At 40.8% G+C, this 18,223-nt stretch overlaps 2 protein-coding genes across 6 annotated transcripts in view; one reads left to right on the forward strand and one right to left on the reverse strand.

The window, feature by feature from the left end:
* LOC139612182 (beta/gamma crystallin domain-containing protein 1-like) overlaps positions 1–9,455 on the forward strand; it is a 25,113-nt gene extending 15,658 nt beyond the window's left edge. For all 5 annotated transcript variants that reach the window (XM_071467481.1, XM_071467482.1, XM_071467479.1 and 2 more), the window contains 10 exons: positions 893–1,038; positions 2,388–2,514; positions 3,163–3,192; positions 3,318–3,430; positions 3,931–4,063; positions 5,520–5,659; positions 6,927–7,050; positions 7,521–7,679; positions 8,059–8,221; positions 8,938–9,455. In XM_071467481.1, coding sequence (XP_071323582.1) covers positions 893–1,038; positions 2,388–2,514; positions 3,163–3,192; positions 3,318–3,430; positions 3,931–4,063; positions 5,520–5,659; positions 6,927–7,050; positions 7,521–7,679; positions 8,059–8,221; positions 8,938–9,026 — 1,224 coding nt within the window. In that variant the 3' untranslated portion in view covers positions 9,027–9,455. The remainder of the gene's footprint in view (positions 1–892; positions 1,039–2,387; positions 2,515–3,162; positions 3,193–3,317; positions 3,431–3,930; positions 4,064–5,519; positions 5,660–6,926; positions 7,051–7,520; positions 7,680–8,058; positions 8,222–8,937) is intronic.
* On the reverse strand, positions 9,424–17,399 carry LOC139612184 (reticulon-4-interacting protein 1 homolog, mitochondrial-like). Its single transcript, XM_071467484.1, has 9 exons — positions 16,752–17,399; positions 16,503–16,654; positions 15,454–15,522; positions 14,853–14,977; positions 14,434–14,482; positions 14,172–14,308; positions 13,326–13,509; positions 11,441–11,536; positions 9,424–10,297 (listed from the first exon to the last, which is right to left on the reverse strand). Exons 1-9 carry the CDS (start codon positions 17,047–17,049, stop codon positions 10,094–10,096), a joined length of 1,314 nt encoding a protein of 437 aa, XP_071323585.1. The 5' UTR covers positions 17,050–17,399; the 3' UTR covers positions 9,424–10,093.
* Between the last annotated feature and the right edge of the window lie 824 nt (positions 17,400–18,223).

Below are 18,223 nucleotides of genomic sequence, written 5' to 3' on the forward strand. Positions count from 1 at the left end.
GGACTGGAGCAGGAAAACAAGCATGCCTGCTGCCAGGCATTAAGGGGGGGGCAGAAATGCAGAGACAAGTGCTGCTAATAAAGACGCTAGACAGTCCGCAATGGACTTTACGTGACAATATGCATAACTTGGAATACTTTTATGAAAAACCATTTTGATTTTTTTAATCTATGGACACTTATGGAATAAAGGAAATCCAGTGTTGGACTGAGTGCGGTTTTTGAAGCAGTCCTTGAATTGCCTGGTACACAGTAAAATGTTTGGAATGGGAACAGTGGTAAAAATGAATTCCAGCCACTGAGTTCTTTGTGGTTCTGCTGTTGGCAGAGCATAAAAATGGATCTCTCCAAGCTATTGAGAACAGAATGTCTTTTCACCATGGCTACAAAACAAAACAAAAAAAAAACTTTTCTTGGCCTTCATTTTAAGTAGTTGAATGCTGCGCTGGCACCAAGCTTGCAGGTGGACGACACTGAGCGACGTACTGACGTCAATAGGTCTAGGAAGTAAGGCCTGGACCCCCAACAAGGTGTTTAATGCGCAGACAGAGGGACTCCATTTGGCGTGTTCTTTGAGCCTTGTGACTTGTGTGCATGCACAAAATGCAATAATAACACACGACAGGGATGGAAAAACTCAGAAAAGCATAATGAAACTTAATATTTTATGTTACTAATTTGCCAGTATTAATAGTTAATAACATTCTGACTGGTTTATAGTTATCCATTATCCTTATATAGGATAATGGGCTTAACATTTTTTATTCTTCCAATGAAGGCATGTCAAAATAAAGTTTGAGAACCACTGCCCTTGATTATGATGACATTTTTTTTTGTTTAGCCTGGTGTGATGCTTGTCAGATTTTCATCAGATGATTTTATTTCTGTTACAGGATTTCATGTCTCCACATCTCAAAATGTTCAGCGACAGAGATTTTGGCAAGCTGGGAGTGAACATTGACCTCACAGTGCCTGTTATTAACATGGATGACACTGGCTATGGCATGAAGACACAGTCTATTGATGTCATCGGTGGTGTGTAAGTGACAACTATTACACTTTGGGAAATAGAAGGTCAGGCTAGTTCAGTGTTATTATTTCTTCTGCTAAAGTAATGAGTCTATTGCAGTTTCTCAGCTGCCTTTCCAATGCTGAACTGAAGGTATATTTCTACTGAAGGATGCTTGTCTGAGACATGATATACTTGACAACTTACAGTACTGTACATGCTTTAAGATGCATTCCTATGCTTCAACCTGATAATTAGTTGAGGCTACAATTACACTGAAGTCTTATTCGGGTCATTGCCCTTCTTTGCCGCTCAGGTGTGTAGCAGTAAGGCTGCCGCACCCATGCTGACAGGTCGAGACAGATTACCTAGTTCGCTAATGTTTAGTCTGCCACACCTCACTTCCTGTCAATGTAAGCAGGTCTTGGAACATGCTGCCTCACACCCTTTTGCAGTGGGAATTAATGTAATATTAATGCAGGATGTGGAGGAGGAGTTCGAGGATGCCTGAACATTGTTTACAAGGAATGTCATTTACATCTTAATGGTGTTTTCTTGTTAAGTGTTTTGTCTCATCATCTGCATTATTACTCACTGTAGGAAAAGTAGAAGGTCCAAGTAGTTCCCTAGCTGTGTTTATTTTTGTGTCTTTATGATGTGATCAGCTAAAATAATGCAGAAGTATACAAAACCAGCAGCAAATCAGAATATTGAAATGCAGAACATGTAATGCTGATTGCTGCTCCCCAGGGGAAAGGCTAACAAAATGGCGAATAATGTGGAGTGGAACGGAACATTTCGTCCCTCTTTAGGAGGCAGGACTCTCACAACAGTAAAGGGTTTTTTTCTCGATGTGCTGCTACCCTGTTATTAGATAACACAGTCTCGCCCATGTTGCGCTGCTGCCCCTCTGAGCCTCCGATTGGCTCCGTGTGTTGTTTTAGCATTGCCGAGAAAAGCTTGTTTATAGTCTCTCATGTTAGGACACACACAGGACCACAAATGCAAACACAACCCATGTCTGTATGAGGAGCAGAAGTAACTGAGCCGCCCACAACAGCACACACTCGCACAGTGACATGCCACATTTGCCAGGAGATTGCATACAGTACATAGCTGCTGAGATACCATCATATCGGAAGCTATTATCAATGTGGACTCTGGCCTGAAATCGTTGTCATACACGATAAATGAAAAATATTATCGTCAGAAGTCTTGTGGTCTTGTGGGTTTTTTCTGTTTTTGTTAGCAGATTTGAGTGCATCAAAGACTGTCTTTGTCTACTAATTAGGATCACATGAAAAGAGAGAAAACACAAATTTTGAAATGCCGCAGCAAATTGGAGGGTAATTATGCTCCTCTCTCCTCCTCTTCCTTAGCTGGGTGGTGTTTGAAGAGCCAGGCTTTTGTGGTGAGTCCTACATCCTGGAGAAAGGCCTGTACGGAAGCCCAGAGGACTGGGGTGCGTTGCAGCCCAGAGTTGCCTCAGCGATGCCTGTCATGCTGGTAAGAGCAATGACTCAGAGAAAGTTGTGAAATTTTTCTGTTTGGACCAGGTAATCACATGAATTGTAATTTTAGCTTTCCATAATTAATAGTTGTGCATTTTTGCAATATTGAAGGGCTAGCTCTCACTTCCCCAGATATTCCCTCACTACATGGTTTCATTTCATGTGACCTATCACAATATTCATGTTTGTGACCAAATCAAAATATGAAATGGTGAGGAAGGAGGAATCTCTCGGGAGGGGCAGGCAAACCCTTATACAGTAGATTATCATGGGGAGCACAAGGCACAGGCGAAAAAGGAGTAAACTGATGTGCAGAGGGTAAGAGAGGAAAATACTTGTCATAAGACTGGAAGTGAAAACATCTTAGATCCCAAAGGTGAGTCATCATGAGGGTGCTTGGGTTTAAAACCAGATGATGACAAACAGACATTAATTTCATGCACAGTCTTAATGTGGAGGAGCTTTTGCTTCGACATGGCTTCAGTTAAAAAGCGAAATTGTCTTTCCTACCTCCGCACATTAACCACGGCTGTGAAGTCTGCATGCTGTATAACAGAAACATGCAAATAAAGCCATTTTAATTACCTTCTGCTGTGGTTCAGTGCATGTAAATGAGTCTCATTAAGATGTTGTTTCATTTCAGGATGGTTTTGAGCACGCAGCCAAGTTTAAGGTGGGTGTTTGAAAATGAAAGAACACATCCAATCTTGTTGAGGTATTGCCTTTCTTATCTGATGAAGTGCACGAGTGGCTCAGAGTGGATGACTCATGCTTATTGTCATGCTGTTTGTGCCTCAGGTGCAGATTTTCTCTGATCCAGGTTTTCAGGGCTCTGTCCTCACTTTGGAGGATGATGTGGCCTCCCTGGAGGGCGGCTTCTCTGTGGCGTCCTGTAAAGTCCTGGCTGGCAGGTGAGTAATACTGCACACTGTGCAGTTGAAGTTGAATTATAGATTCCTGGAGCATTTTCCATCATCCTTCAAAAGCAGATTTCAGGAATAGGAATATTTGCTTTTGAATTTCCCAGTGGTGATCTGGTACATTTGCAGCTGCTCATTTTATAACAGTATCTGTGGGACTCAGGATCTGTGACAGGCTGTCACTGCTCCACTTTCTAAAAAATATCCCCTAAGGCAGCAGCTTGTGATATACTGTACGTCTTACATTTTTCATATTGCAGCATCCATATTGATTTATTATATTACATAGCTCTGTGCATAGGTAACCACAGACCACATCTTCATGCGTGAAGAGTCTAGCATATTATTATAACTCCCTGTGTGTTAGCATGTACCGTACATTATGCCAGCAGTTTTTAGTTGCTACCATCTTTCTTTCATCCAGAACATGAGTCTCACTTCCCTAACGTACGTGTGTTTGTACATCTGTGTCTGTGTCTTGTGACTTTCAGCTGGCTGGCATTTGAGGGCCAGGACTTCAGTGGCAGGATGTATGTGTTAGAAGCAGGCAGCTACCCAGATCTGAGAGCAATGGGCTGTGTTAATGCGAGCTCCTCCATCCTCTCGCTACAGACTGTTGGCTTTGTAAGTCTTTTTCTATTTTTTTTAGTGTTCTAATACTTAAATGTGAATAAGCATTTTAACACCTTTGAATTTGGACATTAAGTTTTCAAGGACAGGGATAGGGGGACACAATATATTTAAAGCCGCTTGAATCAATATTTTTTAGTATAAACAATGGATCAAATGACTGTGTGTAAAGTGAAAAGGATCGCTTATAGTTACAAACCCACAAAGAATTATCACCCAGCTCTGCAGGTCTCCTCAGATCTGGAGAGCTTTATAGCGTCTGTCAGCTCATCGGTTTTATGGCTGCAACTTTAATGTTTTGGTTCAGACGCACTGCTCTCATTAGCATTGTCTCCAGCAGCAGCACGCAGCTGTTTTCAGCAAAAAATATAAAATCTCTGATAACTTCATTGTACAGTATGCTACTAGCGTAGCATCAAACAGCAGACAAACATAGCGACGAGCTAGTGAACACTGGAGCATTTAGTAAATAAAGAGCCAGATATCTCCCCAGGGAGACCGAGCTAAATATGGGACTTACATTTTCAAGGTAGCCAGAAACACGACTCCGGATGAATGCTAATGTCGTCCTGTGTCTGCTGTTTGAGTTAATAGATAGCTGTTGGCTAACAAGTTTTCCATAGCAGCTTTACAGGTGATTATTTTATGAGGATCTAATTTATCGACACATAAATTGCATGTTCATATCAATAAAACTTTTCATAGCTCTACACAGTGCCTCGGGCAGCCTCGCTGATGTTAGAGCCGCCAAGTAAAGCATTCATACAGAGGGTAGTTTGAGTGTGCTTTATATACGTTTAAATCACATAACTTAAATAGAAATTACACATAACACAAATTAGACCACGGAACCCCATTTGACAAGATTTTGTCCCAGTGTCCCCCATTTGATAAGACTTTTCCTTTTAGATGTTTTATTACAGTCGTTGTGTTACTTCTGGATGGAATTATAGTGAAAATGAATTATTCTCCTTTTTTCTGGGGACCCCCAGGAACAACCTTGAGGTCCACTGGGGGTCCCCGGACCCCACTTTGAGAACCACTGTTTTAAAAAGTGAATAAGCGTGATTTCATAGATTAATTTCAAAATATATTCCAGTCAAAATTCTATTAGCATCATGGTTACTGACAAACCTCAACACAAGAAGATATACCACAACTGCATCATGTGGGGAGCACCTAATCTAAATAGTTTATTTTAATCATGGTCCTCTGATGAAAAACTACCATCCGATATCAAATGAGTCACTACTGCTGACCTACAACCTGAGTGTCTATTTTAGAAAAACCCATGTGTTACCGTGACCAGAGGGTGAAAAATGCCAGGCAGCACAAAGGTGTACATGTAGTCTGTTCCCACGGCAATTTCAATTTCAACCTGCCTACCCCGAATCTCTCCACCCATTTCTCTCCTTAATGCACTTTCCTTTCCCTTTCTCTGGCTTGGCAGGAGTTCTCACTGCCCTCCATCGCTCTCTTTGAGCGCTGCGGTCTGCGGGGGAAGAGGGTGGTTCTGACAGACGGGTCAGTCAATCTTCAGCTGGCTGGAGGCTGTAGCAGAGTCCAGTCAGTGATAGTGGAAGGAGGCATGTGAGTACATTACGACGGCTGTGTAACTCGCTCTATACGAATGTAAAAGCAGCTGTCTCTGAGTTCTCCTCTTAGAGTGAGTTTGACAGCTTTGACGCATGACAGCCCCTGTGTGTGTTTCCACTGGAGACTGAACCCACAGTGATGTGAAAGCCATTTTTCTCTGCCAGTAACACATGAAACAGAATAATATTTTTCACAAACATGTCCTTCAGTGGCCCCTGCTGGTTCTCAGCAGCTCAAAGTCTACACTGGCTTTTAATCTCTTTCAAATTCAAAAAGTTGGCAACTGCCAAGTCGACCTTTTTAAGCTTTCTGGCATCCAGTGCATTGTCCTTTGCATCAGGCCAACCTCGTCTTTGTTTGTTTGCCAGTGCTGTAACAATACCTCACGGAGTTAAGCTGGTAATTCTCAACAGAGAAAGTAGAGGGATATAAAGATGAGGGATTTAGAGATAATAATCTTCCATTAATTCAAAATTGTCTGTTTAAATAAGTATCTAAGTGTTCTTTCGAACTGGCTACAGATATTTTTACACTTACAAGAACAGTATTTAATCCAGGTCTTCAAGAGTGACAAACCAGGAGTTATTTTTGTTAAATACTGCCTATGTGAAGAAAATTTGGCATAAAGTTTCAGACTCAGATTCACCGGTTGCAGAGTGCAGGGTCGGCACATATCGTTATCTGTATTACAGCATGACAGGCCTGACAGATGGAGCGATGATGGAAAACTGCTGCTGATGTGTGAGATTCAGACTGTAGGTGTGAGCCCATGCTGAGGAAATAAAGGGCTCACAGTGAGCCAGAGCTGTCTTTGGAGTGGCACATTCCCACTGCAGGGGAGACGGGGCAGTCAGCCAAAGAGCAGCACTATGCAGTTAAAACATTTAGTGTCACAGCGAAATTGGACAATGGTGAAGCTCAGCACATTTTAGAAAATTATCTTTAGCAACCTGCTGCATGGAAGAGAAGACTCAAAAATACACCGACGAGGTTTCAGAAGTGTTTCAGATCATACAGCAAATTCATGTTCGGTCATGTTCTGCTAATTTCTAATTAAGGGAATAATTTTTGTGACTTCTGTTTTACCTTCGTTTAACCAGGATGCTCTGCAGAGGCTGTAATCTCATTTCCAAAATAGCAGCATAATTTTGCAGGAGCCAGTCTTTAGATAAGGAAGATGAAAAAAGAAGAAAATATGAGCTTTGACTGTTGCCGTTGAATATGTAAAACTTGACTGTATTTGTCTTTTCTTAACCACCAGGTGGGTGTTATATGAGGGAGTCAACTATCGGGGAGCTCAGTTTTTGCTGAAACCTGGTGAGATACTTGACTGGCGCAAGTTCAGCGGCTGGCAAAAGATTGGCTCCCTCCGCCCTCTTATGCAGGTACATCCTGATGCTCCACGGTGGGCACAAAGGTTTCAGTTCTCTGGCTTAGAAAATCTGTACACCTCCAAGGTGGAGCTATGCCGAACCATTTTTTTTTTTACATGTACATAATCTGTTTTTTCTGTTAACTGCAGGGAAGTTATTTAAAAACAACCCCCACACACTCCCCCACACACACACACACAGTTACACGCAAATGCCACTAATTACACTTTCAAACAGAATTAATTTAAAAAAGCAGCTGTCGTTTTAATGGAGATGACAGCCTTCTTATTGTAAGAAATTCTTCCATTGTAGAATCTGATGTTGTAATCATTGAAGCATAATAAAAGATGTAATTGTACGGTAGAGAACAGTTTGATGGAAAGAATTAAAAAAAATGTGAAAATCTAATCTGAATGCCTCACTGTACTGAACGTCTTCATTTTTTTTTTTTTTTTTTTTTTTTGCGTGTATTTTCTGAGTAGAAGCAAGTGCACTTCCGTGTAAGGAACCGACATACAGGGCTCATGATGTCAGTGACCGGCGATTTAGATGATATCAAACTGCTGCGGATACAAGAAACAGAGGAGACCGATGGATTCCAGCAGATTTGGTTCTATCAGAACGGACATCTCCACTGTAAGGTACGGTACCCATCATCATACTATTGGTCAGTGGGTCAGGGAAGGTTTTGTACTGTGAATAGTGCGATGATTGAGTAATGATGGGGCTTTGTTTAAAGCAGAGGCATCTATAGTTCTTAATCATGGCCTGATCTGATTCCAGACCAGGTCAATCAAAGGGCGTGATAAACACTGAAGACTGAATTTTAGTATCACAGAGCTGGGTATCCGGTCTTAATGCTGCTGAAGTTCAAACACACACTTAAGCACAAACCTCCTATATTATAGTAAACACTGTTTAGTTGATCCACTTGAGTGAAACACCCAGACAAGCCGAGCTCTTTATATTTTTCTAAATGTCACTGGAGAAAATAATCAGTTCCTCTACTTGTGTTTCCAGCTGCTGGAGGAGTGCTGCCTGAGTCCCAGTGGCAGTGTGACCATGGCTGGAAGCCGTGTGGGTCTCATCCCAGAGCTAGAAAACCAAATCCACCTCTGGAGCATCACCCCTGAGGGCTTTATCCGTTACACCCCCACCCCTGATCTGGTCTTGGAAGTCAAAGGTGAGCATCCACATCTGGCACAAGCTGTAGCTACTAGCTGGAATGAGTTCTCCACTGAGGATCCAAATGTTTGAAAGCTTTCACAATCCCAGTGAAGTATTGCAAAGTTATAATTTCCACACACTCCATGTTCAGGTTCTATGGTTAAAAGTTAGCACAAAGGCCTTATGGAAAATTCTAAAATTATTATCTAATATATTATGAGGTCTTTATAGTTTTCCACAACACTACAGTGTTGTACTCAGTATGCACCTTTTATATATTAATAACTGACTTTTGCTCAAACCAATCCAGTGTTACCAACAAGAGTCACCATGTGCCTACACTTGTGGGACCAACATCAGTCAATTAGTGACACCTTGTGGACTAAATAGTGTTAGTGAACAAACCATCATTCACTGCACAAAGATGTGTTATACGCTAGATGATATTTTAAATGAAATGTGAAAAATGAAACATATAATCACATATATTGTGTATATGTATGTATAAAATATATTGATACCATACAATCGGACCCTATACAATGAACAGGATAGGGTTTTTAAATGCCTCATTGTCCATGATTCTATATGAGTCATTTATCGTTAATAATACACAGTGAACATGATCTCATCCTAGTTGCAGTTAATAAGGCAACCACTAAAAAAATAATACTTTACTACCCAGAATAATAATAGAAAAAACATTAATCAGAGAACACCTCTCTTTTTCAGGAGGGCATCACTACGACAAAAACCAAGTGATTCTGAACTCACTGGATCCAAATAAACCCCAACAAAGGTGGAATTTGGAGATTATCTGACCGCCTCCGAGCTGCTGAACTAAATCCCGATAATATCAGAGGCACAGCTCTGCCAGAGGTTTTGTTATACAGCTGCAAGACAAGTGCTCGAGAACGAGGTACGCTGTGGGAGAAGCTAAACCGTTGCTGCGGATGAACTATTAAAACAATTCCAGCGAGGAGGTTAACACAGAGCACTATGGATAAATCCATAGGAATGTATTGTGGAAATTGTGGAGTCTGAACTTGTAATGCATATTTTACACTTACAGTAATATGTATTTTGACTTTTCATTGAATAAATCTGTTTTGCATATGTTAATTAACTTAAAACAGTGTTAACACTTTTCCATGTATTTTTTGCAATGTCATGTTATACACTATATACAGCTGCTTGTAACAAGAGGAAACACAAGTCTTGTTTTAAAAATAAAAGTATTTTTATGATTACATTTTTCATATACATTGTACAGTAGAATGAACTACACAAATTTGAAATGTCATTATTTAATATTCCCCAAAGACTGCATGATGCCTCTACACAACATGACATACAAAGTGATGATGACAAGATGTTTTCAACATGGAGACTCTGCAAATGCAAAAAAATGCAAATAGTGACCTTCCTTATCATGGTGCCTCTGTTTCCCTGGAACTGGACACAAACAAATCTATTGACAAACATTTCAAGCGGATGCTTTTTTTATTTTTATAACTCCTTGTTGGGTAGATTTCAGCAGTCAGAAAGCAACCAAACGCCTGGCTGTAACTACCAGCTTGATGCTGACCTGAATGGTATTTATTAGTCCTCAACTGGTAATTATCAGTACCTTCATCCTGACATGAACACAGCATAAGTCAAGCAACCTGTGAAAACTTAAAGACAGTACAGCAGGTTGAAAGGTTCAACAAGAGCAACAGTCTTTGGCATTCTCCCACTGCAAGCTCACATCACGCTTGTAGTCTGCTGCACTACAGCTGCACCTCTGATTTGTTCGGGTACTACAGCCTGCTGCTGTCAAGAATTGCCTTGTAAAGGTGAGAGGAATCACAGAAGCTGTATTCTCTTGGCACTCTGCTTCCTCTCTTTAGTGTTGCTTGGCCGTTCCTTGCACATCCTGCACTGACTCTGCAGTCTCTGTGCAGATATTCTGCACCAACTCTTCGGCCTGTCTGTCGTCCTTTTCAGCCACCCTGACTACTGTCTTCCCTCTGGCGTGGCCTTGCTCCAGCTTCTGAAAAGCCTGGGGCACCTGGGTAAAAGGAAACTGGGCCTCCACAACTGGCAGGATCTGTGATGATACAGCAAAAAAAAAAAATCAGCTTAAAAAAAATAAATAAATAACAGTCACAAAACAGTTAAGAAATCAAATATAAAGCTTGAGGATATCAGAGAGGGGATTGATTGTATCTGGCTCTGGCTTTTGTTTTAGTGGTTTGGGAAAATGGATGGGTGGAATGCTTCATTAGTGACCAGAATTAGTATTGACAGTTTGACAGTTGAATCAATTACGCATATTTTTCTGTAATAACTTGTGCTTTCTAAATTGTGCTGATGGCGTAAACACCATGCATTAAGTGCTCTAAATCAAACAAAATAAATAAATACACATTTTGTTTGCGAATGCGCAGCAATGATATTATTCTATTTTATTATTAATTACTATTATTATGATATTATTATATAATAATCAGTTTAGACAAATACCCACAAGCTGCTAATGCTACATCATCTCTGCTTTCATAGCTGCAAATGTGAAAAGGTGAGGGAGGCGTTCAGAATGTGATGAGGCTGGACAATCCTGTGCTAGTCCCACAACACGAGCAGCCAGGCTTGTTATTCTGGTCAGCATCTCTTGTCGTTAACAATGAATGTGGAGCCGAGTGGCGTCACACTGGAAACCATCCACACTTCTAACTAAGAATAGGACGTGCAGAGAGAGTGTGTGTGCATGTGTGTGTGTTTTTAGTGCGGGGTGCTGTGTATGTATGTGTGTGTGTGTGTGTCCACAGCTTCCCGCCACTGGTCTGAGTGTGCCACTCGTTGTAAGCCCCGGGACAAAAGGACAGAGGTCCCACACGCTTTTGCGAATGGCTGCTCAGCACTGTTTAAAAATCCTTTCACCGTCTCCTGGCGCCTGACTTGATCGCCCAGCAGCCGACTGTGCACACCAACAACCGACCAACCGGCACAGTGGGAATGCTCACTCCTTAACAAAACCACAGGGGAGCCTTGAATACAGGCATGTGTGGAATCAATGGTATGTTCATATTCGGTGTGCCGTATGATCTCCATCCCAGCATCAATTTCACTCTCCGGCTGTGACTGATGTGCAAATGAGAAGATTTCCATCTCCCCATTCTGTCTGTATAAATGGTTTTGAATGACAAGTCTGTATAATGTGAATAATAAGCATACACTGTATATACAGTACCTTTCCTGCATCAACCAGCTTTCTGATCTCGTCCAGGGCTGGCCCATCTGGGGCATAAAATCCCCACCGGTAGAAGACTCCGCTTGATATTATGTTCTAAGAGGAGAACAGAGTGGAGGCAAGATTAGAAGTCAGACATTCTTGTACCTCACTGGGTGTAAAAGGCCACACAGAGTTTCTCTCTGGGTATGCAAAGGTCTCCAGGATTCCTAATTTCATCCCTACATTTTCATAAATGTCAACAGTTTTAATGTAATACTGAAAATGGCAGGAGTCTGAGAATGGGAAATTTGTTTAAAGTCAAAATTTGAATGTGAAAAAGCAACCAAGGCATAACAAAAGTCAGCACACACACAATGCACGTTGGAGCCTCTTTACGGTCACACTAACTTGTCTAACAGCGTATTAAATGAGTAACCACATGGATTATATGGATTAAAAAAAAATTAACCACAACACATTTGCTAATAAACCTGTTTCTACTCCAACCTACTGACTACTAAGCTACTGAAAGCCACTGAGTTTTCCTACCAACCAAATCTGAGTTTCATTTGGAGCACCACTTATAATTTTGTGTCTCACTGACCAACTCAGTGCTGAGTTATTATTCCTGCTATAATTTACTTAGAGTAATGTTACTACAATTATCTTCATGGTAAATGTTATAGTTGTTCCTAACAATATGCACTATTTTGCCAACTTAATTATGTTACAGGTAAAAACAACATATTCAAAAAAGAAAGTGCACTAGAAAAAACTGAAATACAATCAGAAAAGAAAGAAAGAGATCCCCACGTTCTAATCTGGAAATTCAACACTGCTTGATATTTGATCAAAATATATTATTATGTGGCATCACTTTACCTCACCACTTAGGCTTTGGTAAAACTATCTCTGCTTGCTTTAAAAAAAGACCCTTCTTGATCATTCAGTGCTAACAAAAAGTTTGACACTAGAGGGCTCAGTTGCACCGTGATCCCCCAGATGAAAATGACACACTGTTCAGAGTTGGGCACTGAGGGTGTGACTGCTGCAACTGAAGCTCGCCAAACTGACCAGCTGGATGCTCCCATGGACAAAGGGGCCCGGAGGCTTGGCAAGAAACACACAAACACTGGTATTTGTCGGGGGGAGATAGTCAGCCACAATCTGCACAAACACCAAATACTGCTGGTTCAGCAGCAAACACATGCGCACACACGCCACATTTAGACTAATGCCCACACTAATACACACACACAGTCTAGACCACACAACTCACGCCACACACACTCTGCCAGCCATGCTGTCACCAGTGCCTCCAGTGCTCAGGACAACTTGACTCAGTTCCTAGAGCAGCTCCACCCTGTCCTCGCCTATTCACCCACTACCCTCATTACACATGCACTCCACTAACAGAGCAGCTGGTGGGACAAGACGTACTCACAATCACATGAGGCTTACACACTCCCAACTGTCGGTTGCACACAGTCAGATTTATTACAGCCTGTAGGGTATATTTCCACAGATCAAGCATAAACCACCTCTGCAAAGGGAGAATATGAAGCTAAGTCAAGTTAGTACACGATTTTCTCTCCCACTTTCAACTAAACTTTGACTCATCTGATCATCTGAATGGAAATCAAACATAGCAAAAGCTTCTGCTGGCTCAAACAGGTGTACACCCATTACACAATGTTGTCTTTCCATGCCACTGAGGATCAATTATTCCATTTCAGTTCAGGAACATCTGTGGTCCATACCTATTCTAATGAATCTAATGAAAATTGCCAGGCTGAGAGCAGTTATTAAAAAAATAAACAACAGGGTAGTAAGGGTTCTGAAAAGAGCAGTATCGTCTTTCACGTCAGTGTTGAAATTAAAGGTTTGTTTCGCTCATGTTTACCTGTATGGCCTTGGTGTGCAGGGTGAGTCCAGCATGAATCGTCCCATCCAGCAGGCCCATGGAATCAGTGTTGAGAAGTAAAGGTGTCACCAGTGTGATGTACTTTGCCCCAGACCAGGGCTTCAGCAGGCCCACCGCCCACTGCTCCATGTCTCCGCCAACATTGTCCAAAATTACGTCAAACCTGAGCATGCAAACACACACAGTCAGACTTAGAGGAATCCCAGTGGAAGAAGATTTAAAACACTGAAAAACAAACACACACACACACACACACACACACACACACACACACACACACACACACACACACACACACACACACACACACACACACACACATACTTCTTAGCAGGTTAGCATTCATAAGAACACTTAAGGCTTTCTCATCTCAGGTCCTAAATATTGTAAGAGGCCTGATTTAAGGAGTATGTTAGGAAAAGATCATTGTTGTCTTCAAGCTAAAGCCAGGGTTTATTTTGGGGGAGGAGAGAGGGGTGCACTAGCGTCCACTCAGGCCTTGAGCCCTGGTATCCATGGAAACTAGAAAGTGAGTCAGTGAGCATGTGTGCCAGGCTGACAGGAAGATGTTTACCACATTTGGTGATGTTTAAATGGGAGAAGTGCACACAATTTTAGTAGTCCTGGATGATTCCTTTTCATTAGCACCTTTACTAGACTGGCACTGACTGTAATTATATTACAGCTTATATTAAAGCTTGGGTTCTAGTGAAAAAAACATTCTGCTCTGATCTGTTTAAAAGAAACTCATACAATGTCATCACTTTACACATTTTGTACTGTACAGCTCTAAAAACGCACAGTTTTCACAGCAGCGACACATACTTCTCCATCATTTCTAGCTGTTCAGCCACGTCTCCTGCTGTGTAGTCCACCACTTCATCGGCCCCCAGCCCTCGAACAAGGCCCTCTGCATTCTGGGAGCAGGTAACTGTTACATGGGCACCCCAGGCCTTCAGTAACTAGCAGCACACACAGGAGGAAAACAGGATTTTACACACAGACACAGCGAGTGGCAATAGACTCATGCAGAGTTTAAGAGAGTCAAACATGGCTGGTACAGCCAGTGGAAGACACTTTGCTTTACCTGTATAGAGAATGTTCCAACACCTCCCGATCCTCCAGTGATCAAAACTCTAGGAGAGTTAGAGCAGGTTACATTTTTATAGTCTATGGGTTCAAGGCAAGATAAGATTTTAAAACCATTTTGATGCCAGTGTGAATGAAACAGGGGACCAATTTCACCACTGAAATGGGTGATGAAAAAGGTGTCTTATCAGAGGAAAGGTCTGCATGACTGCACTGATTTCTGAACAGGAAAAGCGCACATTTGGAATCTCCAAGACCTTAAATAATTAATCACAGCCTTGATGACAGTTTATAATAATTTTCTGGGACTTTTTTTATTTCTCCAATACTGTGATTTACACTTCTCATGTTCTGTGCATGAATGTCGAAGAGTATAGCAGTGCAATACAAGGTTATCCAGTAGCTGTTTATGCTTGCCTTTTATTTGAAGAGCTGTCCCTGCAAAGACCACCTGCATTAACAAGTGCAGAGAGAGCAGTGCTGGCAACGTAGGGGATGGATGCTGCCTCTGTGTGACTCACTAATTCTGGCTTATGGGAAACCTGCAAAAAAGACAGCCACACAGACAATGTGAAAAGTTAGAAACATAACAACGTTTCAACAATCTTTTACATTTACAATTTAAAAGTTAGGGATAATCATCAGAGGTGCTGTGTGGGCAGCTAGCAAGCTAGGAGCTGCTGAATAAATGAAGTGCAATACATCAAGAAAACACAGGGCAATTTGTGCGTCTCTGTAATTGCTGCCACAGTGGCTCCTGCAACCAAACAAACCTAATCCTAATTAATTCTTACACTGCAGGATTACATAACAAGGTGCACTTCTTCCAAACCTTTAGTCGATACATTTTTACAATTTACATAAGAGCTCTAAATCAACTAGGAAACTGAAATTAAAGTCAGTTTTAAGTTAGCTGACAAACCCCCCCCCCCCCCCCAAAAAAACATAGACTTGCAGTTTGTCAGCTGGTGATGAAAATTTACCGCAGTAATATAACCCTACTAGCTCTGGAGCTCACCTCATACTCAGTTAGAGTCACAAATTCTGCCAGACTCCCTTGTTTCCATGGAGGAACAGCAGCCCACACCTGGAACGCAAATATGGCATTTAACATGCTGAACACGACTACATTAAACCGCCTACTCATGCTCTCTGAATCTGGTTAATCGTCTATTAAACTCTTAGTCAGCTGTTCCCATCGGTTCTTATCATTATTCGTTTCCAAGGATATTTTTGAACTGATCGAGCATGATTACTAGAATACTATATATGAAAAAATTTTACTGGTGTTTTCTATTATTTAATCAAATTCACTTTAAGATGAATTTGCATAATTACTTTTCCGTCTGCCTGAGGACAATAATGTGAATATGTGGGAGACAGTCGACACGGTAGATGTCTCAGATTATTGAGTCATACTCATATGATGACCAAGCAGAAAGAACTTATTCTTTCTTCAAAGAAAATATAAGCGAATGACTCAGCTATGGAGATGCATTAAGGGCGAAAACAATACTTTTTATAAAGTCAGCAGTTTCACTATGATAAGTTTATATTATGATAACTATCTCTTTAATATCTTTGGGTGTGTTAAACCAGTGGCTCCAAACCTTTTTGACTTGTGACCCCCGAAAATGAAGCTATGTCTCTTTATGAACCCGCATCACATGTGTCATATGTCTACAAGTTATGACATGGTCAAACAAAGAGCGCTTTTAATATAGTCATAGTTAGAGTTGGTGCTGTACTGGACTGTATTATATTGAGGTGCTTCTAATATTCATCCCCCCTCATGTTTGTACGGGTTCACTTCAATCTCCATGATAAACACACAGTTAAATTAATACCTTTCTGACAGTGTCAATCAAAACTGAACATTATTATCTCTGTAAAGGTAGAATTTATGGCTGTGCTGTTATATTGGACTGCATTCCATTTTACCTGTTAAAGTACCCACTGAATATGAACAGACATAGCAATATTAAAATGACATGTACAGCAATAAGGGGTTTCATCCATATCACTCACTCCTAACATACATTTTCTAAAAGACAGTGCAGCTCCTACCTCGTCTCCTGGAGCAAAGTGGGTAACCTCAGATCCACAGTCCACTACAACACCAGACACATCACGACCCAGAATCACAGGAAACTCACTATCACTGTCCATAACAGACATTGGATCCCTTCTTAATTTAAGCAATTTGGCTCCATAACCACCTGTAAATGGAGAAAGCAAGCAGGTTTGTTAAAAAAAAATCAACTACAGACCACTGATTATATGTTTATGCTGTCCAAATATCAGTCCAACACTTACCCCTCATAGATATATCAAGAGGGTTGAGACTAGCCGCATGGACTTTAATCATCACATCACTGGGAGAAGTGACAGTGGGTACAGGGATTTCTTCTGTGTACCTCAAAACCCCGTTAGTACCATACTCATCAATGACCCAGGCTGACATGCAGCTCTGTAGTCTTGAAGGTGAACTGCAGACATTTCTCCTGAGGCACACATTGCACCCTGCCCTGGCTAATGTTTTGGTCAAGCCTGCTACTTTCGCGTTGAACAAACACAGGAGCCTGGTTGATGCCATAGCTCTGACAGAACCCATCTGAACCGACTGGCTGTGCCTACAAGGTCAGCTTTACATGCAACACGACATCTGAACATCTGAAGAACACTTGTTACTAAGTTAACTGGCTGGCTAGCTAGGTAGCTACTCAGCTAACATTAGCATGCCCGTAGTGTCACCGCTCAAGAAATACGGAAGAGTCAGGATAATAAGTCAAATAAATAAGCGACAATGCCTCTGTGGTCGTTAAGTGGATTATCGAGTGTTATATTAGGCTGAAAGAGGAACCGTTGTTCCAAAAATCCGCAGATAACAAACCCAAATCCTGCAAGGTGGCTACATAACAAGCTAACTTGTGAACACACAGTGACAGCCAATCGCGACTCAGTAGCTACATTTTCTGGCCAATGAAGTAAGACAACGGTCTCTGACGTAATATTATTATTATTATTATTATTATTATTATTATTATTATTATTATTATTATTATTATTATTATTATTATTATTATTATTATGTCTTAATATTTACTCTTATATGTAAAGCTGGCACGGTGTATTTTTATTTTATTTTATTTTAGACTCCGGTGCGGTATATTAGATTTTGTGTTACATTTTATTGTTGTCACTTTTTTTTTGTACTTTTTGTGTTAATTGTTCAAACTATAATGATAGTAATAGTGGTATGATAAATATATATTAAAAAAATATATAATAACATGATGATATGATACAATATAAAAACTATAATGAATATTTTTTTAATGAACTGCTGTACAGTAACAAACCCAAAACATCATCACACCTAAACCTTAGGGAGGACAATTACGGCTTCATGAAGTCTCAAACACAAAAATCCATTATATAGCAATAATAGTCTATTATCATAAAAATGCAAGTGCACATGAAAAAATTATAACTCAATATGTTTGAGAGGTCTACTCAAGAATAAAATGACCACTGAGTGCTTGTTATACATGCCAGTGTAGCAAAGACTAATGGACATGGCACAGATCGGTGAGGAAAACCATAAGCAAATGGACAGAAAACATTATCTGTTTATGGCTGAGCAATACACAAGGGGCTACACTGGGGTTTGTTTTAATGTTTACATGATGCTTCACAGTCACAAGATGGCATTAGCTTCTAACTGCATGTCTTAATCAATCATTTGGAGAAGGTGGTCACAAACAAGAAGCGCTCTTGATGTGTGG

The sequence above is a fragment of the Trachinotus anak genome, unplaced genomic scaffold, assembly GCF_046630095.1.
Source record: "Trachinotus anak isolate AG129_WGS33_773 ecotype Australia unplaced genomic scaffold, CSIRO_AGI_Tana_v1 ptg000031l, whole genome shotgun sequence".
Classification (NCBI taxonomy): Eukaryota; Metazoa; Chordata; class Actinopteri; order Carangiformes; family Carangidae; genus Trachinotus; species Trachinotus anak.

Coding starts and splice junctions, on each gene's coding strand:
- LOC139612184 (XM_071467484.1), bottom strand. CDS start 17,049: ATGGGTTCTGTCAGAGCTATGGCATCAACCAGGCTCCTGTGTTTGTTC. Junction 14,483..14,852: donor GACAGCTCTTCAAATAAAAG/GCAAGCATAAAC, acceptor TAACTCTCCTAG/AGTTTTGATCACTGGAGGAT. Junction 14,309..14,433: donor TTGGAACATTCTCTATACAG/GTAAAGCAAAGT, acceptor GTGTGCTGCTAG/TTACTGAAGGCCTGGGGTGC.